The sequence below is a fragment of the Cupressus sempervirens genome, chromosome 6, assembly GCF_028749045.1.
Source record: "Cupressus sempervirens isolate cs-2001-9-10 chromosome 6, ASM2874904v1, whole genome shotgun sequence".
Classification (NCBI taxonomy): domain Eukaryota; kingdom Viridiplantae; phylum Streptophyta; class Pinopsida; order Cupressales; family Cupressaceae; genus Cupressus; species Cupressus sempervirens.
The window spans coordinates 22,613,853-22,639,842 of record NC_143123.1 but is presented as its reverse complement, the minus strand read 5'-3'; the positions used below and the strand labels follow the sequence as shown (position 1 = coordinate 22,639,842).

Below are 25,990 nucleotides of genomic sequence, written 5' to 3'. Positions count from 1 at the left end.
GACTATTGATAAGAAAATAAAAATAACATACATTATAATAAAGTGATATACAATGGGAACCTAAAAACACAATGAAACTCTTGGCATATATTCATCCGATTCTTCGTAAGGAAATAAAGATGTATTTTTTCGAATGGAAAGGAAACAAGGATTTGGGGCTGAGGCCCCGCGACATCTTGGAGAAGCCCAACTTCCAGCATATCAGATGACTCCCAAATCAAATTCATGGCTCAAGTAGATTCGAGTATATTTAGCAACAGTACTAGCAGTGTTGGTGAAGAAGGTTGAATTAGAAATGTATTGCAAAAGCAGCAGTTCTCGCAATACAAGGGAGCCATCGCACAACCAAATGGTCGGTGGGGCACTCAGATATATGAGAAACATAGATGGGTATGGCTGGGCACATTCAGCACTGAAGAAGATGCCGCAGAGTTTGACATAGCAGCCCTAAAGATTCGTGTGTGAATGATATTAGAAGAAAAGGCGACATGCTGCAACCACCAGATGTCAGAAACCCTCAAAATGGCGTAATGTAATATTTTTCTTGGAAAATGACAACAAAACTGCTGTCATATGAATTTTTAGCCGAATTTCAGCAATTTTTTTCCGTTTTATATGAGTTCGCCAAATTTCGAACTTGAACCGTAAAATTCGGCAAACCCTGTGACTTAGCCTCTGATAATGTTCTCCTCTTCAAATGAAGACACAAAGGTTCTTTGGATTGACTTCATCAGAATTTTCCCGTTACAGAACAGCACTTTTTCAGCAATAATTGAATTGCCAAAGATGTTTTCATTCAAGAGTGAGATAACACTGTATAGTCTGGATCTACCCAACATTTCTTCGAACGACGTAACATTGAGAGCAACTTAGAAGTTTGTCCTTTTGTCTAGAGTTGTCTCTGATGTTGCTAGGTACAGCAGCCTTTTTTTCCTTAGAACCTGTTTCCAGTTTTATAGGAGCACACTGGGCATAACTTCACATCCCCTGGATATTGATGTATGTCCCCAATTTGCTGGCAGTGTCCTGATGTGTCTAACATTGACAATTATGTAATAAAAAAATTAAACCATATTTGTAAAATTAAAGTTAATACATAAAGGAGCTGGTTTCAAAAAGTTTTTCTCCCAATCAAATCAGATACATGTAGTCACAGTTTTGCATCCTTATTTCCGTATTTCACACAATTTTTCAATTCAATTTTAACTTTTGCATCTATTGTTTTGGGATAGATTCTATGAAAGGGCATCAACATCAAGGCCACTAGAAAACAAGCTATCATTCAGTATCACAGACTGGGCCAAAATGGAGGAGTCATTGTTGTCATTGTCGATCACTATCACAAGGCCAATAAATGATCTAACAGAGCCCACAGGAGACTAAGACTGGATCATTTATATCACTGCTGTTATCATGCTTAAAGCACTAGTTTTAGACAATGCTCCACAGAGATATGCCCACAACTCCAAAACTAGTGTCCCATCCCCAATGGTATTTATGATACAATGTAACATCCTTTCCCCATCTCTATCTTTTTTACTCAAAATTCTAGAACATCCTCAAGACATCGTGCAAACCCATTGAACATTTGTGACAAATTTGGTCATCCCCAAGACAGCTGCAAACATCTGAGATTTCCTGCGAATGTCTCAGTGGGAGCGAATCGTGTGGTTTTCCCAAAAATTCATGCTTGACATTTAGAAATGAAAAAAAGGTATGAAACAGGACATGAGTGGTGGAGCTCCCTGCTGTTTATATTGAAACAGAGACAAATATGTTAAACAGCGAGATAAGGAGACAAAATTGGTTACGAAAAGAGCAGAAGACTTTGGCAGGACACATGAAACTTTTTCACCACAAGTATCACTTTCAGGCTCTTAATTGCATACCATGCAATTTTGCATGGAGAGGACAAAGTAGACATGGAAGAAGACTTTGGCAGGACACATGAAACTTTTTCACGACAGGTACCACTTTCAGGCTCTTAATTGCGTACCATGCAATTCTGCATGGAGAGGACAAAGTAGACATGGATACTTGCCCATGTAGAAGCTAGGAATAAACAACAAAGCTAACAGTGAATATCTAAAATGGCCCATACTTTTCTATCACAAAGCAGATAGATGGATTTGGCCAAATGATAATGCCAGTCAATTTATTTTTTACTTTGAAATTTTCTTGCTGCTACACTGCTATCAGCCTGTCACTGATTGATTCAACCATTACAGACATGGTGAAATGATTGGTGATAAAAGTTTTGATGTCATTGAAGGTTTTAAAACTTGTAGCAATGTGTGTGCATGTTTTATAATTGACCCCCAGTGTGCCACCCCTATAACAGATCCCCTACAATCCCGCCATCCTGGTTCCTGAAAAATTTAAACCATCAAAATATTTTTCTATAATTGAGATACAAATGAGAAACTGTCCATGTGACATGTCCACTAATTATTAAAAATAGTATATTGGATCAGTGACAATGTCAAATCGTTTTTGAGAAGTAAACATGTCATTTTATGAATTATGATACTCACTCACCGTAGTTGGGCTACAGTTGCCATCTTGACCGGTTACTGAAGCTCCCATTTCCCCACCACTGAATGTTATCCAAAAGATCATGATATAAAATATATTTCAAAAAAAAATTTAAAAACTGAATGACAACAATATTTTTAACTCTAGAACAAAATTAGACATCCTAGAATTGAAGCAGTGCAATAACTAATAAGATAAAGATTGTACTTTTGCATTCTAACATTTCTTCCAATGGGTGTGTGAACAAGTGCATACTAACCTATGTGTGATTTCATTTGAACCTTGTATTTTCACATTTTCACTGGCTCCTGTTTCAAAAACATGTGCAGAATAAGCATTATACAATGTCGTGACAACATAGCTGCAGTCTTCAATAAGAGATATAAAAATTCATCTGACAGTACAATGAAAAGTAATAACAAGGCAGGTAGTCTACAATGATGCTCCAAAATACAAAGCCAAACTTCTTCCGATCAATTTCAAATCTCAATCAAAGCAATAATTTTTTTTACTTTTTGCATACTAATGCAAAAGTAAATGCATTAAAATTCTCATCTAAACCCATCTACCATCCAACAAAAGTGAACAATATTCTCAGATTCACAAGGATCTATCACCATAAGATCATAACACTAGCAAAAGTTCTGCAATTGGACAAATGTGCTAACAACAAGGTAGTATTGTCCTATTTTCAAGTATAACATTGAACACTTCAATTTTTTCATCTCCAATCCCCTTTTAGTCCCTAGCCCTTCATCAATGTACTTGTAAAAAGCCCCTCTACCAATAAAAATTGTCACCTTATTGTCCAAACAAAGCTCCTTGAACGTCGAAAACATCATATTTAGCTGCTCCTAATAGTGCCACAAGTGTACCTCCCAAACGTTCTCCTGCTTGGTGCTCTTGCTCAATCTCTTCTATAGGTTTCTCAGGCTTAAGCTTAGGCTCGTCAATCTCTGCATCCTCATCAGAAACTACCTCTATGTAATGTATCTGTTGTTTCCACAAGCACCTATGTCCCAATTGCACAGATACCTGCATGTGAAACCTAGCTTTTTACTTTGACATTTGTTCTTACACACCTCTACTTGGATTGATTTCGAAGGTAATACTCGTGCTCTTCTTGGAATAGCATCTAACCTCTCTTTATGGCTTCTTCCAATGAGCTTGGATCAAATGCCTTTACTAAACCATTGAGGGTTTTAAATAGGTCTTCCACAAAAAGGATTATGAGCCTTATTCATATCATGTCTAGAATTCAACTAAGCCTTCCACAAATAGGACTACGAGTGTTATTTTTGTCACATCAAGAATCACTGCAAGCCTCTAATTCTGCTATGAAGTCTTCTACTTTACCTCTTTGCTTTAGTTGTGCTAACTCCCTAAAATGAATTAATGGATCTCCAATATCAATAGCCACTATCAATCTTTGTATAAAGCTTTACCTTGTTGGAGGAAAGGATCGCTGGAAATGTAATAACACTATATGTTATTTCTGTGTTTTCCAAATGCAGATTCGAATATATATATATATATATATATATATATATATATATATATATATATATATATGTATGTATGTATGTATGTATGTATGTATGTATGTATGTATGTATGTATGTGTAGAGGAGACATGTCTCTATGATTTATTAGTTAATAACAATTTAGACAATGTTAAAATAACAATTTAGACAATGTTAAGATATATATATAAGTAGAATATTAGAGTTTTTCTAATTAATGATTAACCAATAACCATAGAATGATTATCTCTAGGTCAATTCTATCCGACTGATGCTACATCATTAACACTCCTTCTTAGCTAGGGAAGATTGTTATAGAACACATTTCTCTCAAGCATATACAGAGATATCATCTACATATGATATTCTTGGAATGACATTTTAAAGATTGAATCAACATATATCCAACAGTATCAACTTCGATAGCATCAAAAGTATGATGCGACGAAGAATATCAACCATATGATATTCATCAAACTGATATTCCCTCAGTATGTACATTGACATCAAGATCATGATGCCTACCAAAAGAATATGTTATATTCCTAGAAGGTTATGTATTATCTGATCTCCGACACAACCTGGGACGGCAACTGAATGTAGTCTATTAGATAACAATCATGATCTCAAGGACAACAACTTAATGTAGTCCATCATGACAAGTATCGTGATCTTCGACACACTCCGGGACAAAAAAGTTAACGTAGTCTAGCATGATACGTTCATTATCATGATCTTCGGCACATTCCAAGACAACTTAATGTAGTCTCCATCATGATGACAGATCATGAACACAAGAACAACAAATGTATCATGATCTCCGCCACATTCCGAGACAACAATTTAATGTAGTCTATCATGATAATAGATTAAGAAATCAAGAACAACAAATGTAGTATCATGATCTTCGGCACATTCTGGACAGCAACTTATTGTAGTATATCATGATACGTTCATTATCATGATCTCCGACACATTCCAGAATAGTAACTTAATGTAGTCCATCATGATAACAAGTCAAGCCATTGTTAAGATTGTCACCTTACAATAGTGACCACAAATACATCAATGAAAGATCATCACCTTTCATGACATAATTCACATGTGCAAAATAGTAACTCCCATGATATCCACCATACACCAAGTCACAGGGTGGATACACCATAGCTGCTCCTGGAGGGTGGAACAAAGGCTTTCACTTCAAGCTTCTCTCTCATAGAGAAGATTGTACTACAAGAAATTTCACCTCGAACTTCTCCCTCTCAATCTGTTGACTTTTTTTGATCAAGGTTGCTTCTGTTGCAATATCACACTCCCTCTGAATCTAATATCAACCTTTTGACCTCCTCGTACAAGGTAGCCTCTAATGAAGTGTTAGATGTCAAACTCCTTCGGATTAACTGAAACATATCCTCTATTAGATCCCTCTCTTTGTCAAAGGTTGTCTCTAATGAACTGTCATGCTCCCTCTTGATATTCTCATAATCTTAATCATAAAAGATATTTGCTTCAACAGTCTCACTTTATCTAGCATGATCATCAGATGACTAATGAATTATGTTGATGTCGGTTTTGTACCACCACATAGTATATAGTAATTGAACACTTGATATGGAATATCAAACACTCAATTCCTCTCTTGAAAAGTTAATACTCATGAAGGCATGAGAAAAACTCCAATGTTCCTTACACCTATGGATACTAACTCAGTTATATCAATGTGATTTGTTGGTAATCACGCAGGCGGCGCAGGCGGCCTTACATTGTTCATTCAAGGATAACTTGGATTTTGGGATGATGGTGATGATGATGGGTGCCAGATATTGTTGATGGTAGCGGTGATGATGGAGGGTGTAGCGCAAGATAATGTTGATTGCGCGAGGAGGCAATTATGCTTCTAATGACCTTTACCTTCCTAACTTTCTAGAATGAAATTCGACTGCTCAACTACTTGCTATTTTACTCCTACTCCTATGGATGGAAAGATTAGCGAATGGACGAGGATCGAATCTGATGAAAGCTTACCAGTGGCTCTACCTCCATAGATGCAATGATTCAAGGGAAAAAGACTAGATTACTACACAAGGCTTCCTAACAAGCCGCTAGAATGCTAGTGGCCTAGTTTATAGATCCCTATCAAATATCCACTAATATCACCATACAACTATCCATCTACTCTTACTCTTACTTAGCAACTTTCTCAAAATGAAAACTACTTTAACAGCTTCAAAAGAAATCTAATTCTAACTATTGGAAGTAGAAACCATGCAATAACACCAAATGTTCTTAATCACCATGCAAGTCACAACAATGATAAAGAGAAACAATTTTGGTATTATCTTGAGCAACAATTTTTTTCAACCCTTTACAAATGAGAGAAAATGGCCTTATATAGAGACCAAAACAACGAACACTAGAAATTAAGAGGCAAAACCAACAATCCAGATTGGATCCTAGAAACCCTAATTAGGGTTGCCACCTTATCAACCAATGAGAAGATGCCACCTCATCAATGGACCAATGAAAAAAGAGAAAAGTGGCAACCAATGAGAAGGCACCAAAATGGTGCCAATCAGAAATAGACACCTATCCTACCCAAGAACAAAGAGAATTTGCCACTTGGGCTTACATCAAATGATCTTCTAATATAGTTCTACCCTTTTCTTTCTTCTTTTTAGCCAAAGTGATGAACTTGGCTAGCTTGTCGTTGACTTCATGGGAGGGCAAGGTGTATGTTTCATCTTGAGCTCAGCTGAATTCATCATGTTGATTGCTACTTGCAGTGTTTTCTCATGATCCTTCTCATATTCTTTTGTGTATCTGATAAAGGCATTGAGGGAGGCAAGGGTGCCCAAATGTTTCTTCTTGATGGCAACCTTCCCCGACTCATCCAATCTTGATCCAAATTCTGTCTCATTGGCGTTCTCCTCTTGTCCACTTGAATTATCCCTTTGGTCTCTAGCCTCAAATATTTTCAAATCACTTCCTCCAAATTTGCTCTTTCTTGCGATTCACTTTTCAATTTTCACCGCCTCTAAATCAAATAAAAGAGGTAGGGCCCCATATAGAATTGCTTTTGATTTTGCATTGTCCTAAGTTGCAACTCTAAATTCTCGCTTATAATCCTAGCCCAATCAAATCTTCTTTTCCTTTTTTTAATTTCATCAATAAATAAGTACATCCAATTTTCGAATTGCATACCTTGAGCTAGAACCATGATCTGGTTGAGAAGCACAATGAGATCGCCATATTCTGATTTGAAATTTGACATGGTGAGCCTTGATGATCTGGTGACTCCCTTCTTGCCTTCGTGTAGCCAATCCTGCTTTAGATGAATGAAATAAGCCTCCTGAGTATCCTAGAATAACGTAGCCGCCTGATCCATCATTACCACTGTCATACTTTTGTACTAGGGGATATTGAATGCTTCTTCGACCACTTGTCCGCCAATGTTGGCTAACACCCTCTTCCCTTCATCAAAAATGATGGATTTACTAACCAAATCAAACTGGCATGCACATTCCATTTACCAATTCTAGACAAAGCAAAGTAGGAGGGAAGGCCACCGCGTGTACAATTCCGCTTTTGTAGATCTTTTTTGCCATGGGGGATTGTCCTTCCTTCAATCTATCCTTTAACTGTATCATGTTTATTGTATCAATGTTGGTATCACTTATTCGCCTCACTTTCGAGAAGAAGGTGGTCTTAGGCATCATGTCTTCCTTGTCTTTTTTGGTATTCATTCCCTTTGGGTTCTTGCTTGCACTAACATCTACCATCCTAAACACTTATTTATGCCCCTTCGTTCTAAATGATATGGACTACCCTTATCGATCTCCAACCTTCTTTCTATTGATGGAATCTAGCTTATTTCTGCCTCGCCAAGTCCTATCTCTACACTAATCAATCTCCAACCTTCAACCTAAGGATGGGACTACCACTTATTTATGTCTCTTCATTACCTTAAGATGGACTACACTTATATCTCCCAACTTCAACCTAGGGTGGTCTAGCTTATTTCTGCCTTGCCAAGTGTACTATCATGAAATCTACACTTATCTCTCCAATCTTCAACGTAGCAATGGGATGATGAAGTGGTGGACGATGAATGCGAGAAGAACATAAGGGAAATGAAACCAAGCAAGAACAAGGAGTGGAATCTGCCTTTGAACCAATCTCCAGCTTTAAAATGAATTGAATTTTACCTTAATTTTACTTTTACCAATAACCGGGCCCTTTTTGAATTTGGATCAGATCTCGGAAATTTCAAGCCTCCTTGCAAATAATGATGCCCTAGCAAAAATTAGAACTTTGACCTCCTTGAAATTGTCCACATTTGCCAAAAATCAGACCTTGGATCATGTAGCTCCTCACCAACAAAATCACCTAAATCTGGAAGTAGAAATCGCAGCCTTTGGAAAGAAAATCAAACCCCAAGAAAAATTGCCTAAGCAAGAAAATTTCAGATCTGCTCCAAAATTGCCTAGGGAGAAATTTGCCCAAGATGTAAGAAGAAAAATGCCACCAAGCAAGGAAAAATCTGCCCCAAAATCGCCTAAATCTGCAAGTTGACTCTCCAAGAAAAAATCGCTCACCAAGAAAGGAGGAGGAAGATGGAATGAGGAAATAAGAGAGGGGGGAGCCCCTCTTATACCAAAATTTCCTTGTCCCTCCAAGCTAGCCGACTTGCCCTAGAGGAGAACAAATTAAAATAGCTCCTTTATTAATAGCCCAGATTTAAATACCTTGCTAAAATTACTTAGCTCAAAGTGAAATTAGCTCATTTAACTGTCAGTTGTGATAAAAAATTGCAAAATAAAATGAGGAAAGCCTAGGAGATGCCAAATTTTTCATTTAAAAACGTTTTAGCAATTAAAATATCATTAAAATCAACTCTAGCAAGCTAAAATCAATTTTCCATTTTAATTTACCAATTTTTTTTAAACATTTAAAAATCTTCTAAGCAATATTTCAACCAATTTAATGAAATTTTGCAATTTAATCCACTTTCAATTTTGCAATACAATTTTAATTTTCAACCAAAATAAACACTTTCTCTAGTATTTAAAATCGATTTTCCAATTTTAATTTCACTATCAAAAAATTTCTCTCTTCACCGAAAAACTCAAGATTTTCCAAAACAATTAAATCTAAAAAAAAATCATTGTGAAAATGCTCAATTCAATACAATTATTTCCAATTTTCAAAATCCGTGTAAGTCCAAAAAATTGCAAATTTACCCTGTCAAGTATTGTTCTAACTATCGAAAAAAATGTTGTTTTTAAATTTTGTTTGACCTAAAGATAAAATTACATGTTCCAAAAAATCAAGTTTTGCACCGAGTGAAAAAATAAATCCAACCACATCCCTCCTGGCCCGAAGGCGTGCAAAGTGTAAAATTTTCAAATCGAAAACTTTTGGACAACTCCGAAAAACTTGCTAAGGCAACCGAAAAATTTGCAAAAATCCACGAAAATTGCCAAGGCTTGCTCAAAAAAGGGGGTCCCCAAAAATTTTGGGGCGATGGTGTGAAAACCTCACAACAAATTCTAGATCACAGCTTCTTTGGAGCTACTGTCATAATAATGAATATGTACAATATTTGATAGCATATGTAAAGTATCAACCTTCTTTTCCTGCAAGAACATCCTTAGACATAAAGGAAAAGATCAAGGCAAATAACTCTTATAATATGTATAGAATTACAAATAAGAGAGAGACTACGATGAGTAAATAAATGTAATACTTCAAGGATAAGAACACTTATCTACACATGAGGTCCACTAACATTTGAGAATGGAACATCTCTCTAAAGATTGTTCAAGCGGAATGAAACATTGATTAGTATTCCCACCCACAATGTAAAATTCCACTCTTATATCATTGACCCATAAGATCCACTTTAGTCTTGTGTCTCATCTGCTATATTCAATGCAATCCTTTGAATATACTACAAAACTTGCACTCATGATAAGCCTGTCAACGTGCAACTTCAACTTTTCTTCCTTAATACTTGCATCATTATCTCCTGTATCTTTGTGCTAGGAAAGTATGCATCTTCTATATCCACAAAAAATGCACCATCTTTCTTATGTATAATAATTATTCAAGGAACCCCCTATTTTAACTCATCCAAATATTCAAAGAGAGTACAGAATAAGTTCTGTGTGTGTATGACTTATAACACTTTGGCTCATATGGACCCATAACTTGATTGAAGAATTAAAATAAGTTCTTCACACTCTCACATTACCACTACTCAGGATTACACTTTCCACTGAAAAGTATAGCATGTAGATGATGGAAAACAATAAGTTCTTCACTTCTTCATTTTCCAATATAAGACCATATTTATGGTATCCATGATATTAATTCAATTGACCTTGTCTAGAACATATATTTTGGATCACTCTCAAGATCAATAAGTCTGATTATGTACTCCATCATATTCAACAACAATGTCATATTTCAATCATTTCAAAGAAAAAATAGGTTAAATTAGCAGCAATCTACAACTGGAACTGATAACAGCAAACAAAGTTTCTCTATTGGCCATGTATAAGGAAAATAAACAGAAGATATTTTACTCATAAGCTTACAATTGATGACCCCACCATCATGAACAATAGAATTCCTTCGGCAAAAATTTAAGAATAACACGGCCCAAGTTCCCTTACCAACTGATTTAAATAATCGAAATATATGCTTTGCGTATGGACAAATACATATATGCACCAATGTGAATTACTTTGTTGATAAATATTATAGGTGTCCTTACTGCTTATCTTCTCAACAATGTATTGATGACACTATAGTTCAAAAAGTATATAAAAGGATCTGAATGATAGATAAATTCCATAGTAGGGACTTGACAATTGTTTATATATGAGCCAACCTACAACAGTCCATACATAACTTGTGATGCATGCTTCCCAATTACAATCGATGTTCCACAACAATGTCTTCTCACAAAAAATTTTAGATATAGCCAGTCATTGTTCCGCGGTATTCCTCCTATTTATTGTTTTCTAACAGCTATTCTCCTCCTCTTTCATTGTCGTGATATCTAGATGTTACAAAAGCCAGTGAACTATGTTTGATGGGTTATATTATGTTTCCATGGACCAACTATAGTTGGTAAATTATTCCTAATCTATCATTCCGATAAAGTGATCCATATTATATATTATACTATTTGTGCGGTGTATACTATATGTTGACATAATTGTAAAAAAAAATATATCTTTCCTTACTTTGTGTCTCTTGGTCGGTCCTCCATTCCAAAAATTGTCGTGAATGAGATCCTCCCATTCGGTATTGTCGTATGATGTTATTTAGATGGAAGGTTCTGATCGGTGAATTTCATAATACTGGTTCTAATCTTTATTGTCGTAGACTCCTAATCCTCTAAGGTGGTTCTAAAATTGCCACTTCACATTTCCTATTGTCGTTGCTATTGTAATGTTTGTTAACATCTTTCAAAACATGCTATAAACCGTCATCTTCAGTCATTTTGACACACAAAGCATTGAGCAGTTTAGCTACTTCCTTATCACTGCCCAGATAACTTTCAATAACATTAGCTTTCCGAAACAACCCACATCCTCTATCAAATCAATTAAGTAATCTATCATATACACGTTTTGGTAAATTACTCGCTTAATGTGTGAGTATTTTGCCTTTGACACTCTTCAAGAGCAATGAGATTTCTCAAGAATATATCTATATCATCGTCGACAATGATTTGAGGGAGATAAGGGTATTGCCTTGGAAACATCTGCGTTCAAAGTGGGCTTTTCCTTCTTTGTCCTCCTTCAGTTCAATTCCAACTTCTTGCAACTTTACGGATGAAGGCATCTTGTTGTGATCTACTTAAAAAAATCTATGCAGCCCAAGATTTCTATCCATCCAGTTTTCTTGTGTTAGTCTACGCCACTTCATAACAAAATCAGTCCACACAGGTTCAGCTAGGCTCATAGTCAAAATGAGGCAAATGACTCTCGCTTCTACAATCAAATGCAACCCATACTCTGCACTTTTGGATGTGAACATGAAGGTAATAAAGACAACAATTTACCCTTCGGACTATACCCACCGCACTCTCAACCCATGCGATCTCAAGTCATGCGCATCTGACACCAAACTACAAATCCCATCAAGCACAATCTTGTCAATGCAAGCTGGACTGTAAATAAATAAGGTTGTCCTCAATCTGAATCCTATAAGTAATATTATTTCATATCGTTCTTCCTTTATATCGAATGTACCAACATATAGCATATAGATTTCCTTACATTTGCAATCTTTCTCTAATACCATATTGGGGGAAAGGATCATTGCAAACGTAATAATACTATATATTATTTCTATGTTTTCCAAATGCAAATCCGAATATAGATAAATATGTGTAGAGGAGACACGTCTCTATGGTTTATTAGTTATTAACCATTTAGACAATATTAACATTATATATATATATATATATATATATATAAGTTATGACCAGAGGGGGACCACCTTCTAGACCACCCGGGATGGACCAGGAGACTAGGAATGAGCTGAGGAGGAAAAAATTATGCTTCTCCTGTAAGGGGCCATGGGAACCTAGACATAGTTGCCTGATAAAGGCAAAGTTCATTTGATAGAGGTGACATCTGAGATAGGCGATAAAGAGATATCTGATACTAATACTGAGGATAGTCCAGAGGAGATTGAGCAGGAACATCCACAGTTAGAGCTAGACATTCTCGAGCCTTTGGCGTTAGCTAAAGTGACTATGGCTACTCTCTCCAGTTATCCCAAATTTCATGCCTTTCTTTTGAAAGGTACATTGAGAGGCTAGTGAGTTATGAGCTTAGTAGACACAGGTGTTACGCACAACTTTATTGACCACAAGCTAGTTGACAGGCGTGGGTTTCAGTCTGAGAAGCTTGTTGGTTTTGGAGTGAAGGTTGCATATGGTGTCGTTTTGAGTTGTACTCGGAGGATTCCTCAGCTTAGCTTCCAGATGGGGGACTATTCTCTGACAGATGATTTTTATGTGCTACCGCTGGAGGATTATGATGTAGTTTTGGGCATGCAGTGGTTACAGGGTATTGGGCGATATTACATCATTGACCACCATCGCATGCAGATGGAGTTTCTTTCTAGAAGGAAGAAGACTATCATGAGGGCGGCTTCAAATGATGGTCCTAAGGAGGTAACTTCCTAGAGGATGGAGACTATCATTCATCATGATGACATACTTTGGGCTACACGTTTTGTGAAGTCCAAAATACCTACACCTCAGGATAGCAAGGCCTTTCATGTAGATAAACAATCAATGATGAATTGGCATGGTCGTGTCTTTGGTGAGATACCTTCTGGTGTACCACCTAATAGAGGTTTCGAGCATGGGATAGAGATGGAGGATGAGGCTAAGCCTGTGATTACTACCCCATATCGTCATCCTAGAACATACAAGGATGTGATTGAGAGGACCATCCATGAGTTACTAGATATGGTATTCATTCGCCCTAGCTCTAGCCCTTTTGCTTCTTCTATGGTGCTTGTTAAGAAGGATGGGACTTTGCAGATGTGTATTGATTATAGAGCCTTAAACAAAAACACAATCAAGAATAGATACCCCATTCCACACATTGATGAATTGTTAGATGAGCTACATGGAACTATCTACTTCTCGAAGATTGATCTTCGTTCAGGCTATCATCAGATTCGTGTGCGAGATGAGGACATGCACAAGACTGCTTTTCGTTGTCATTATGGGCACTGAATTATGGTGATGCCTTTTGCCCTCACTAATGCACTTGCCACCTTCCAGTCCTGTATGAACCACATCTTCAACAAGCAGAAATCGGTTCTGGGATTTTTTGATGACATTGATTTACAACCGGACATGGGAGGATCATCTCAGACACATTGAGGAGGTGCTTAGTATCATGTAGAGTCCATCTCTATTTGCTAAGTTGTCCAAATGTGAATTTGGACTAAGAGAGATTTTATACTTGGGTCACGTGATCAATGCAAAGGGAGTGAAAGTGCATGAGGAGAAGATTCAGGCAATTCGCGATTGGCCCTCTCCCAGGAACATTACTGAGTTGCGTGGGTTCCTTAGTTTATGTGCCTATTATAGGAGGTTCGTAAGGGAATTCTCTCAATTAGTAGCACCTTTAACAAATCTCATGAAGGAAGCCTTCAGATGGACAAAGCCAACACAGGGAATCTTTGAGAGACTCAACGAGGTTATGAGCACTTGTCCAGTTTTGGTACTCCCTGATTTCTCGCAGCCATTTGTACTAAGTGTGATGCTTCAGGTGAAGGCATAGGGGCAGTGTTGATGCAGAACGGACACCCCATTGCCTATGAGAGTAGGAAGCTGCGGGATGATGAGAGGTTGTATTCCACATATGAAAAAGAAATGTTGGCTATCATGCATGCATTAACCAAATTCAGATAGTATCTTGTTGGTAGCAAATTTGTGGCAAGGACGGACCATAATAGTCTGAAATATTTCCTTGATTAGATAGAGCTTAATGATAGGCAACAAAAGTGGGTTAGCAAGGTGCAAGCGTATGATTTTGACATTGAATTCATCAAGGGGAAGAATAATATTGTTGCTGATGTACTTTCTAGGAAGCCATCACTTTCTGCCCTATGTTCATTGAGTGAGATTTCAGCAGATTGGAAGGCTCAACTTTTAGTTGAGTATTCCAAAATCCAGCATGCTTGTGAGATCATGGATGCGTTGACACAGGATGAAGGATATTGTAACAAACGGTTTTTCATATCGAAAACAAAGACAATTTTAAATAAAGAAAATCCAACATTCATTGATAGACAACTGAAAACCTTTTCATATGGCATTAACTATTTTAACAATTAACTGAAATAACCATAACCACATCAATGTTCATCTGAAAATAACTAGTTTAACGATTAACTGAAGATAATTGTATCCATGATCATCGAAAATAACTAGATTAACGATCAACTGAAAAATAATTGTATTTATGGTCCACGGAAATAACTAAATTAACGATCAACTAAACATAACTGTTTTTATGATCAACTGAAATAACTAGATTAACGATCAACTGAAGATAACTATATTTATGATCAACTTAAAGTAGGTAGATTAACGATCATCTAAAAATAACTAAACTATCCTTTCTACATACAAGTAAGTAAATGCTTATCGATAAAAGAAGAAAAGAAACATACAAGTATCATCCGAAGGATCTTTAGCTGGTTGTACAAGCCTTGGCTTGGTGAGAGGAGAAGCATTGATATAGGCTTAACCTCCCAACCTCGGACCATACTTATCCCCACACATTCTATTGAATTAGAAAGGTGCTCCCTACCTCGGGATCGGGCTTGGGATGTTCTTTAGTCTAGCCACCTAAGCATCTTGGTGTTTAAAATGTTCGCACAGTTATGAAACGGACATGTTTGCATAACTAGCACCACTGACATCAAGTGATCATTAGATGGCAACCATGCCTTTAAACTACTTTGGCCAAGGATTTCAGATGGGTTCATTGACCCGATCACCACTGCTCGACTTGACTAGAGGTTTCATTACAAGGATGAGCATGAGCTATTAAGTATATTTTATTTTATTTATTCATGTCTAATTTCTCTTTTGCTTTCTTGCAGATTCATTCCACCTCTTCACCATTCATGGCTACACAGTGGGTGAATCCCAAGTGTTTTTGGAAGATTATGAGCAATCCACTCTTTGCACCTCTTCACCAATTCATGGCTACACTGCCGGTGAATCCTAGGTGTTTGGAAAGTTATGAGCATTCTACTCTTGGCATAGTTTCTAAAAAGATTCATTGATTGTATACTCTATCATGATTTGTGACAAAATAAAACATGTTCTTGAGATCAGTATCATTCATCCAGGTTTTATTGCACTTAGAAACTCTTCTTTAAGAGATACTATTCAACTCTTTTTATGATGATTTTGGATACTATGAAAGTTAAGAAGAAAATCATTATAATAACATGGATTATTCAGCAAGCTTATAACGTGATCATGGACAAGAAGGGAGTTTCTGAACCTAGCTGACTGCTATAGAAATTGAATTAAAAACATTGGAATATCAAATCTGAAATGATAACTCATGACCTGATATGAATTTGGAGTTGTTTGAAAACTTGCAAATGGATTTAAAATCAATTTCCCTCCAGTTGCTTGAAGACGGCACCACAATGAATATGAACTTCTATCCTCAGCAAAAAAATACTTGTACGGCAAGGTGTACAAAATGAGTTGTTTGAACAAAGCTTTAAAAAATGATATTGCAGGGAATTCGTCACAAGAAGAAATAAGAAAAACGGGAGTGTGGAAAGGCAGAAGAAAATATTGAAAAAAAAAGTAAGTCCCAGCAGACAGGAAGTCGAGTGTGAATATATGATATCCACCTTCTACACACACGGCTCAAATAAGGAGAGTGGTCGTGACTTTTTGGCTTCCGCAAACTTAAGGATTAATTGTCAATTAATTTGCCAAGTGTTAAATCGGTTACATTCAAAAGAAAAGAAAAATAAAAGTATGAAAGAAAAAGTTGGAAAAATTATAATTCGATTTATTGTTATAATATATATTTACATACGTTCATGTAAATATATCAATGGGGTGACATCATTTTATTAAGTTATTATAATAGAATGGTGTCATTCCATTTTTATATCTATATGTACGTATATACATATATATTATAATAATATGATGAAAGATCATTTAAAATCCTTTGAGATACATTTCATATTTTAAATAGATTATTTTATGTTTTCTTAAATTTTTTACTTAATAGCTCATGCGGGTCCCACAAATGTATCATGTGTTCAAGTTGTCAGGTCCTTACCAAAGAAGTTTAAGGTCATAGATGCCAATCCTAATGACTGAACTAAGCGAGCATCCCATTCCGATATCCCATTTAGCAATGCTTCCCCCCCTTCATCTTCTCTTGCAATCACCCATGAAAACACTTCCGCCATAATAACAATTCTATAATAATTTCATATAAACATTTAAAAGACTTTAAATTATTAAACATAATTTCAAAATCAAGCATCTGCTAACATCAGATAGAAAATAATGGTTAATGACCATCTTCATGAAAAGTTAATACAACGGATATAAATAACTACCTACTTCACATGATCATGAAAGAAAAATCCGTTAAATCCAACGGCTATGAACAATTTTAAAACTAGGTCAAAATTTGGGATGTAACAGATATAGTGTAGTGGATGATGTCATCTACTACAAGGGCAAGGTCTACCTTGTTCCTGAATCACAGTTGAAAGAACACGTTTTGCATGCCTACCATGGTACTCCTACAACAAGACATCTGGGTTATGGTAAGACCTATAGGGTGGTACGGGAGAGATTCTCTTGGAAGGGTCTCAAGGATGATGTCTTACGCCATGTTCGTGTCAGTAGAACAAGTCAAAGCATACTTTTCCGACTGGATTGTTAAAGCCTCTGCCTATACTAGAGCAAAAGTGGACAGGGATATCTGTGGACTTCATTACAGGTCTTCCTTAAGTTCAAGGGAAGGATTGTATTTTGTTGTGGTTGACAGATTGACTAAGTATGCCCATTTCTTTTTACTATTGCAGCAGACTTCACAGCTTCACAAGTAGCCAAGTTGTTTTTTAGGGAGATATTTAGACTCCATGGTCCCCCCAAGACCATAGTGAATGACAAGGACAACAGGTTCATGAGTTCCTTTTGGCAAGAACTTTTCAAGCTAGGGGGCACAAAGTTGACCCCAGCACTAGCTACCATCCTCAGACAGATGGACAAACTAACGTAGTTAATAAGTGGGTGGAGGGACATCTGTGCAACTATGTATCAGGACAGCAAAAGGCATGGGTGTTTTGGTTGTATTTGGGCAAATATTGTTATAATACTACACACCACATGTCCATTGACATGACTCCCTTCAAAGCTCTTTATGGCTACGAGGCATTATCTTTTGATGATTTGGCTTTCACAGACAGCAGAGTTCCCTTAGCACAGGATTGGTTGAAGAAGAATCAAGATATCATGAGATCTCTTAGAGAGAACTTGCAGCATGCTCAAAATTAGCAGAAGATGTACACTAATCAGCACAGGACAGAGAGAGCATTTGAGGTGGGTGACATGATTTTCCTTCATCTACAACCTTACAGACAGAGCACCCTTATAAGGGGAGGACCTGAAAAGCTCAAGCCTCATTTTTATGGACCTTACAAAGTACTCAGGCGAGTTGGAGAGGTGGCCTATGAGATCAAGTTACCACCCGATAGTAGGGTGTATAATGTGTTCCAAATGTCATGCCTAAAGAAGGCACTGGGGCAGCATATTAGAGCATCAAGCAATTTACCTCCTTTGAAAGAGGGTAAATTGACTTTGGTCCCTGAGGAGATTCTAGAGGTCAGGGAGAGACGATTGAGGAGTCGAGTGATTCAGGAGTACTTGGTGAGCTAGAGAGGTCTACCCATAGAGGACGCCATCTGGGAGGGTGAGTCCATTTTGCAACATCTAGTGTTGCAATTGCTTGTGGGCAAGCATCTCCGAGAGGGGAGGACTGTCATGTCCCCTCTCTAGTCTGATTAGCAGAGTCATGAGAATTGACCTATTATTGGAGTCTCGTAGGCTAGCAGTGGTGGATAGAGACTCATACTGGATGCTAAGTGACCAGAGTTGGTTCTACAGTCAGTTTGAGAGCTAGTCGGGGTAGTTCCTTAATTTTAAGGATTTTCCTAATATTTAAGAGGTTGTGGCAGCAATCAGATTTGAGGCTCCTCGGGACTAGTATACAGTTTCAGTTTCAAGGTGACAAGGTATATTCCCTAGTTTCTAGGAGCATCCCTAGTTTTTAGGGATGGGACTGCCAGTTGGCCCACATTGCCCAGCATCAATCACAGACAAGTGACAGGACCCGTTCATTGATTATTTGGTTGGTTTGGCTTTCCAGTAGAATAAAAGGAAATATTTCCTAAGCTTGCATTTAAACAAATTAAAATAAAGCTATTTATATAGCTAATTAGTAATAAGGGGATATTTACTTCATTTGGTCAGGCAGGCCTATGTATAGCTCATTGGAAAGGTCTTCAATTATTATAACTTATTTTCATCATCCGGAGACCTTTGGACACCTAGAGTTATGTTATTTGACAAAAGGGGTGTTTTTCCTATACATAAAGGTCTTTAATTGAGAAGACGCCATTTTATAATAAAGGAAAGGCATATTCTCCCTTTAGGGTTCGATTGGCTTTGAGAGGGAGATAAAAGGAGATGTTGGTTCATTCTTTCATTATCTTTTACATCTTCATTCTTGGTATTTGCAATTTTGCTCTAAGGAGCAATTCTAGAAGACTGGGACGCAAACCCTAGAGCCTAGCTATTGGGACGCAAACCCCAATGGATGGTTTCAGCACATCCTACAATAATGTTTCAGTAGTTGACAGAGATTGTTAAGTTTAGCGTTTGGGGGTGCTTGTGCATTGCACATTGAGGGTCTTGTTTGACATGTTGGGATCTTCTTGCTGCCTTGGTGTGACAATAGCAGCCGTATGGCTGCCTTTCAGCTGGCACGTGATTTGTTGGTTGGCTTACGTCAACCATCTCTACCCTTTTGTTGCGTGGTTGGTCCATTCTTGCAGCTAGTGTCTTCATTCCTTGTTTGTAAACACCTTTCCTGGCATACTGATTACATATCTTGCCTGGTACGATTTGTAGCTATTCTGGTTGACCGAATATTATATTATTTGCTATTGTTAATTATTGTTTTACTTATATCTAGAAAATACAAAAAAAGAAGAAACAATCTGTCTACAACTTCTGTCTAATTCTCTAAGACCACAAGGAAAGCACAGGACAATCTATTATTTTAATTAAAATTTGCAGGAGTTCAGTGACAGGATTCTTTTGGGATCTTTCACTTATCCTCCTCTTCCCATTCATTGTCATCATTTCATAGAATTTTGTGATTTTCATATCTATGCATATGGTAGAACTTAATGCATAGGAATTATCTAAATGCCGTATCTGTGTATGGTAGCACTTAATACATAGCATTCATCATCAAGTCTTGTCATTTCATTTTCTTGATCAAATTGACCCAGGCCTTCTCACCTGCAAAGCTGCTCCCTTCTACTTCAATCCATATACATCTACCAACATTCAATTATTGGTCCAACTCCAAATCACTTGGGTAATTTCCACTATAGTATCTCTAATGCTAGTCTAGAACTCTACGATCTCCTTAATGAAATCCTAAGAATTATCTTCCTATTTGTCACCGATGGCAGCCTCCTCTTGTTATTGATAGCTCTGATCTCTATCAGTCATGAATCAAAGACAGATTGGCAAGATACCATGCTCTCATGCCAGTAAAATGTCCCTCACAAGTTTTGACAAATTCATTCCACAACATTCAACTAATCAACATATTTCTTTCCAAATATTAAATGGACTAAGCAGTTAGCCATAGGTAGCAACTTATGCCGATAACAATCAGTACATCACTTCATATTTTTCAGATTCATTCTATTGCACAGAATTTGCAATTATAGCCAATTGTTGTGGAATAACATATCAATAGGATATGTATTCAAACCTAAATATTATTATCCGTCATAAGAACAAACTCTTAATGAGGCCATATACACACACCAGATCTTAACTTAAAACTGTGACTTGGTTATATCTTTCCTGCGCATGTCAATGACTCCAAAATCAATTATCTCCCTCTTCTTTTCATAAGGATGATCTAGTTCAGAATTTTCATTGACATCCCACCAACATAAATCTCTTCTTCATAGTTACAACAACATCAAGGGCAGTGGGATGGTAGCAGGAGGGTAAAAACTTCCGAGACGTCAGGACAAAGCGCCTCGATTTGAGTATGGTGACGAGGGTTGGGGGAGGGCAATTTCGTATATACAATATACGACACATATGATACTAAAAATGCTAGTTACGAACAAATGTATAACACTATTAAGAAGTAAAATAACAAATTTACAAATGTCAATTACCAGATAGTAAATACAGTAATACTTGAAGTTTTGAATATTAAATTACTAATTCGTAATTATAATACTCAATACTAGATGAAAAATTATATTGTCAAATCAGTAAATGGAAGATTTCTATTACATAAAAAATATCATAAATATGATTACAATGAGTAGCATGATATCAAAAGAAGTACAAAACGTCAAAATGTAGTGAAGGGAGGCCTCTAATCATCCCTCGAGAAGTCAGGCCCCACATCCACTTAGGGTTCGAGAAGATCCTAAAAAGAAATTATATAATATTATGTTTTTTTTAAACTCACTGCTGAAAATGGTCGCCATCTAGAGACAACCAGACGTCCTCGGAATGATCAAGAAATGCTTGAGCATGTAAAGTTTTATTTGATCGTCATGGGTGGAGACTAACTAAACTGTATTTTCAATTTGACATAAAGATCTTGACCAATCTTCAATTCCTATTCTGAATAAGCGTTTACTTACTTCTTATATATATATTGCAGACCTTCCTTCTACAGTACTGATACAGATTTAATTTTATTCAAATATATATACTGTTCTGAATTTACAGACTGAGATCTATATGCCTTGTTATTAATATGTCTCTGCAGTTTGTAAACAATGCGCATATATATGCACTGAAACATGATTACATAGGGGCATGACCCTACGTGCTCATGCCTCAATACATATCTGTAGTGCTCGATATAATAGCAATGCTTCATAACAAATACAATCGGTGATAACCACACCCAATATATATTAAATGTAATCGGTGATAAACTCACTTGATACATATTAAATTTAATCAGTGATAAACTCACCCGATACATATTAAATGTAATAGGTGATAGTGCTTGTTAAACAGATTCCAACCGATACAAATGATCGGTCACTTTGGCATTTTGATAATATAAGTCTATAACAGTTCATATATATATATATATATATATATATATATATATATATATATATATATATATATATATATATATATATATATATATATATATATATATTACAATCAATTATGTATATTATCATATGTTATATTTACTTATAGAATTTGCTTCAATTTACTATGAGGCTAATATTCTCAACACTCCCTCTTTAGCAAAGGGAATTGAAGTAGATATAATACAAAATTAAACACCACCTTAAGTGTGGTCTAAGATAGATTTATGTTATGGTGTCCAGCAAGATCCGGCCCAAAGAACCATAACAATTTAATTTCATGGTGTCCGGCAAAATCTAGCCTGAAGAACCATGATAACACTTGCTCCAATACATTTTGGTGTCAGGAGATAGATCAACTATTGATAAGGTTGTCACCCTACAATAGTGATCTCACATATATGAAAGATTGTCACCTTTCATAACACAAGTTTGCAAACAATCTAATTTTCAATTATTCATGAATATAATAAATTACAAATGTATTTACAATTTTGTCTTACCAAGTTTACATCTGAAGTACTCTATTTTCAACCTTGCAAGAGGCTTGGAGAAAATGTTAGCGTTTTGTTCATTAGTGCTGATATAAATCAGCTTGATAACAATTTATGCCAACCATGTCTCTTATGTAATGGTATGGGGTCTCAATGTGCTTTGATCGATTGTGGAAGACAGGATTAGCAAAAAGTTTAATGCAGCTCTGGTTATCACAATGAATCACTGTAGGACTTAGTTGCTTTCCAAAAAGTCCAAATAATAGTTTTCTCAACCATACTGCTTCGTGAGCTCCCATGGAGAGCTGCCATATATTCAGCTTCGATGGAACTAATGGCAATTGTTGGTTGCTTTCTAGTGAGCCAAGATATTCTTGTTGATCCAAGACTGAAGCAACACCCTATAGTACTCTTGCAGTTTATGGAACAACCAGCCCAATTAAAATCGGTATATCCGTCAAGTTTAATCTCAACATTTTTGTACTTCAAACCAAGACCAATAGTGCGATGTAGATATCTCAAGACATGTTTAGCAGCCATCAAATGAATCTTCTTTGGTTCACACATGAAATGACTTAAAACATTGTTGGCATAGCAGATATCAGATCTAGTATTTACTTGATACATAAGTTATCCAATGATCTGTCTGTAGAGAGTGGGATCTATAGACTCTAAATTCACAACTTCTTCTTTTAGCTTGTGTAAATTTGTTTCCATCGGAGTTGTTAGAGGTTTGTTGTCCATCATTCCAAATCTAGTCAAGATGTCATGGGTGTACTTCCTTTGATTTAGAAAGATATGATCTTTCTTTTGACATACTTCTAGACCCAAAAAATAGTGTAGTAGGCCCAGATCCTTCATTTCAAATTCAGCAATATGATCTTGTTTGCATCTTTCAATTAAGTGACCTTCACCTGTTATCAATAGATCATCAACATATAAAACAAGTACTAATATGTCACCATTAGATATTTTGAAACATATGTTAGTATCAACTTCATTTTTGGAGTATCCTAGTTTGGAGAGGTAGCTATCTATCCTTTCATACCAAAGCTCGCGGTGCTTGTTTTAGGCCATAAAGAGCTTTCTTTAGTTTCCATACATAAAGATTCTTATCTTTTATAACAAAACCTTCAGGTTGTTCGATATATACTTCTTCATTAATGACACATTCAAGAATGCGGTCTTGACATCCATTTGATGTATCTTCCATCCTTTGGATGCTGCAATTGTAATAATTGTCCTCACTGAAGTGTAATGTTTCCTCGTAATAAATACCTACCTTTTGAGAGAAACCTCGAGCAACAAATCTTTCTTTATGTTTTTCAATACTACCATCTGAAGCATACTTGATTTGTATAACCACTTTGATGAAACAATTGATTTGTCTTTTGGCCTAGGTACAATATCCCAAACATCGTTTTGTCATATGGATTATAATTCTTCGACCGTAGCATCTTTCCATGCTTGATAAGATAAGGCTTCTTCAACAGTTGATGGTTTCATTTTTGTAAGCTCAGTTACTAGTGCAGTGTAACAACATTTATTTCTAGTTTTCTTGCTCTCTCTGGAGATTTCATCTAGTTCAACATTATTTTCTTCAATCATTTTCCTTGCCCATAATGGCCTTTTCTTCATATTAGAGATGTCTCTATTTTCAATATCCGGTAATAGTTCATTCTCTTCTGATATGTTCTCCCTCTAATTTTCAGTTTGTAGAGTTTCATCTAATTCTGTGATGGGCTCATCTTCTATACTAGTGGATAGTGTCAGGGCAGTGTTTTATTTAAATTTGACATCTCTGCTAATTTCAACTGATCTCTACCCAAGTATATAGACTCTATACCCTTTGGTGTTTTCACTGTACCCAATAAATATTCCTTTCTTCCCGAATTGTTCTAACTCGGTTCTTTTTCCTTTAGGTATGTGAATGTAAACAAGGCAACCAAATATTCTCAGATGACTTAGGTCAAGATTAGTTCCTACAAAAGCTTCTTCAAGAGTTGTGTTTTCTAGGATTGAGTGTGGGCATATGTTTTGAATATATACAGCAGTATTAACGGCCTCCGCCTAGAATCAAAAATGTAAATTTTGATCATGCAGCATGGCTTTTGTTGCTTCAATAATAGTTTTGTTTTTTCTTTCTGTCACCCCATTCTGTTGAGGATATAAGGTACAGTATATTCCCTCTTAATCCCAACAAAGGTGCAGAAGTCTTTGAAATTTTCAGAGATATATTCACCCCCATTGTCTAATCTTAGAGTTTTTATTCTTTTTGACTTTTGATTTTCCACAATTGCTTTGAACTCTTTAAACTTTACTAGAACCTCATTTGATTCTTTGACATTGAGAAAATAGATCCAGGTTTTCCTAGAAAAATTGTCAATAAAGATTATGTAGTATGAGAATCCTCATAGAGAAAGTGTTGGCATAGGTCCACATAAATCAGTATGGAATAGTTCTAGAACTAACTTCGACTTATGTTCGCTAGGAGTAAAAGGCCTTTTTACATTCTTTCCTAGAGCAAATCCTTTACAAATGCCTATATGGTTTGAATTTAAGTTAGGTGTTCCAGTGGTGATTTTTTCTATATTTGGTAATGTACTAAATCCAATATGTCCAAGCCTTCTATGTCATATTTCATTCGGATTTATTACTTCGTGGCTTAGGGCTTTGAATGTTACATAGTTTATATAGGGTTCCATCTCTAGTCCCTATGGTGATAGCATTCTTGAGGTTAGTATGTTTAGGCTACTCCATTAAAGGTGACTTGATACCCTTCATCAGCAAGTCCAAAGATGGATACTAGATTCATTTTTATGTCAGGTACGAAAAGAACATCTTTCAAGTTTAGAGTAACCCCAATTTTAAGTTGTATAGAATAGGTCCCAATTCCTTTTACTAGATAGGTGGAGTTACCTCCAATGGTGACTCCTTCAATGGTATAACTTCCAAAAGTTTCAAACATATCTCTAAATCCTGTTATATGATGGGATGCACCATTATCTATTATCCAAACATTTTTGTTGGATTTCATCTCATTTGATAGAGCTGAGCAGAATAATAGATTTTCTTCCTTTTTTGTTTCAGCTAAGGAGGCTTGAATTTTTTCCCTTTCTGGACAAAATCTAAGGCATGTTTGAATTTCTCACACTTGTAACATTGAACTTTGGAGAAGTCATTTCTTTTGTAATTATTGTTTCCTATTCATTTTTCATTTTTCATTCCTTTGGATTTTCTCTTCTTCCCTCTCTTATTAGAGACTTAGGAAAGAGCTTGATTCTCTCCGTGTTGATTTGAAATGATCCCTCTAGAAATTAGTCTTGATTCTTCAAAGGTGCAATCATTTTTGTTGATCAAAAGATGGTATTGACAGTCTGCTGATGATTTGGATGAATGCTTCCCAAGATATAGGTAATCCTCTAAGTGTTGTTATGGATAACTTTT

General features: G+C 36.2%; 1 protein-coding gene across 1 annotated transcript in view; it reads right to left on the bottom strand.

Moving 5' to 3' along the window:
* LOC149550877 (uncharacterized) overlaps positions 1 to 25,990 on the bottom strand; it is a 156,048-nt gene that overhangs the window by 100,197 nt on the left and 29,861 nt on the right. The window contains exons 6-7 of the mRNA XM_089786458.1: positions 2,795 to 2,843; positions 2,539 to 2,596 (exon numbers count right to left, since the gene is read on the bottom strand). Coding sequence (XP_089642584.1) covers positions 2,539 to 2,596; positions 2,795 to 2,843 — 107 coding nt within the window. The remainder of the gene's footprint in view (positions 1 to 2,538; positions 2,597 to 2,794; positions 2,844 to 25,990) is intronic.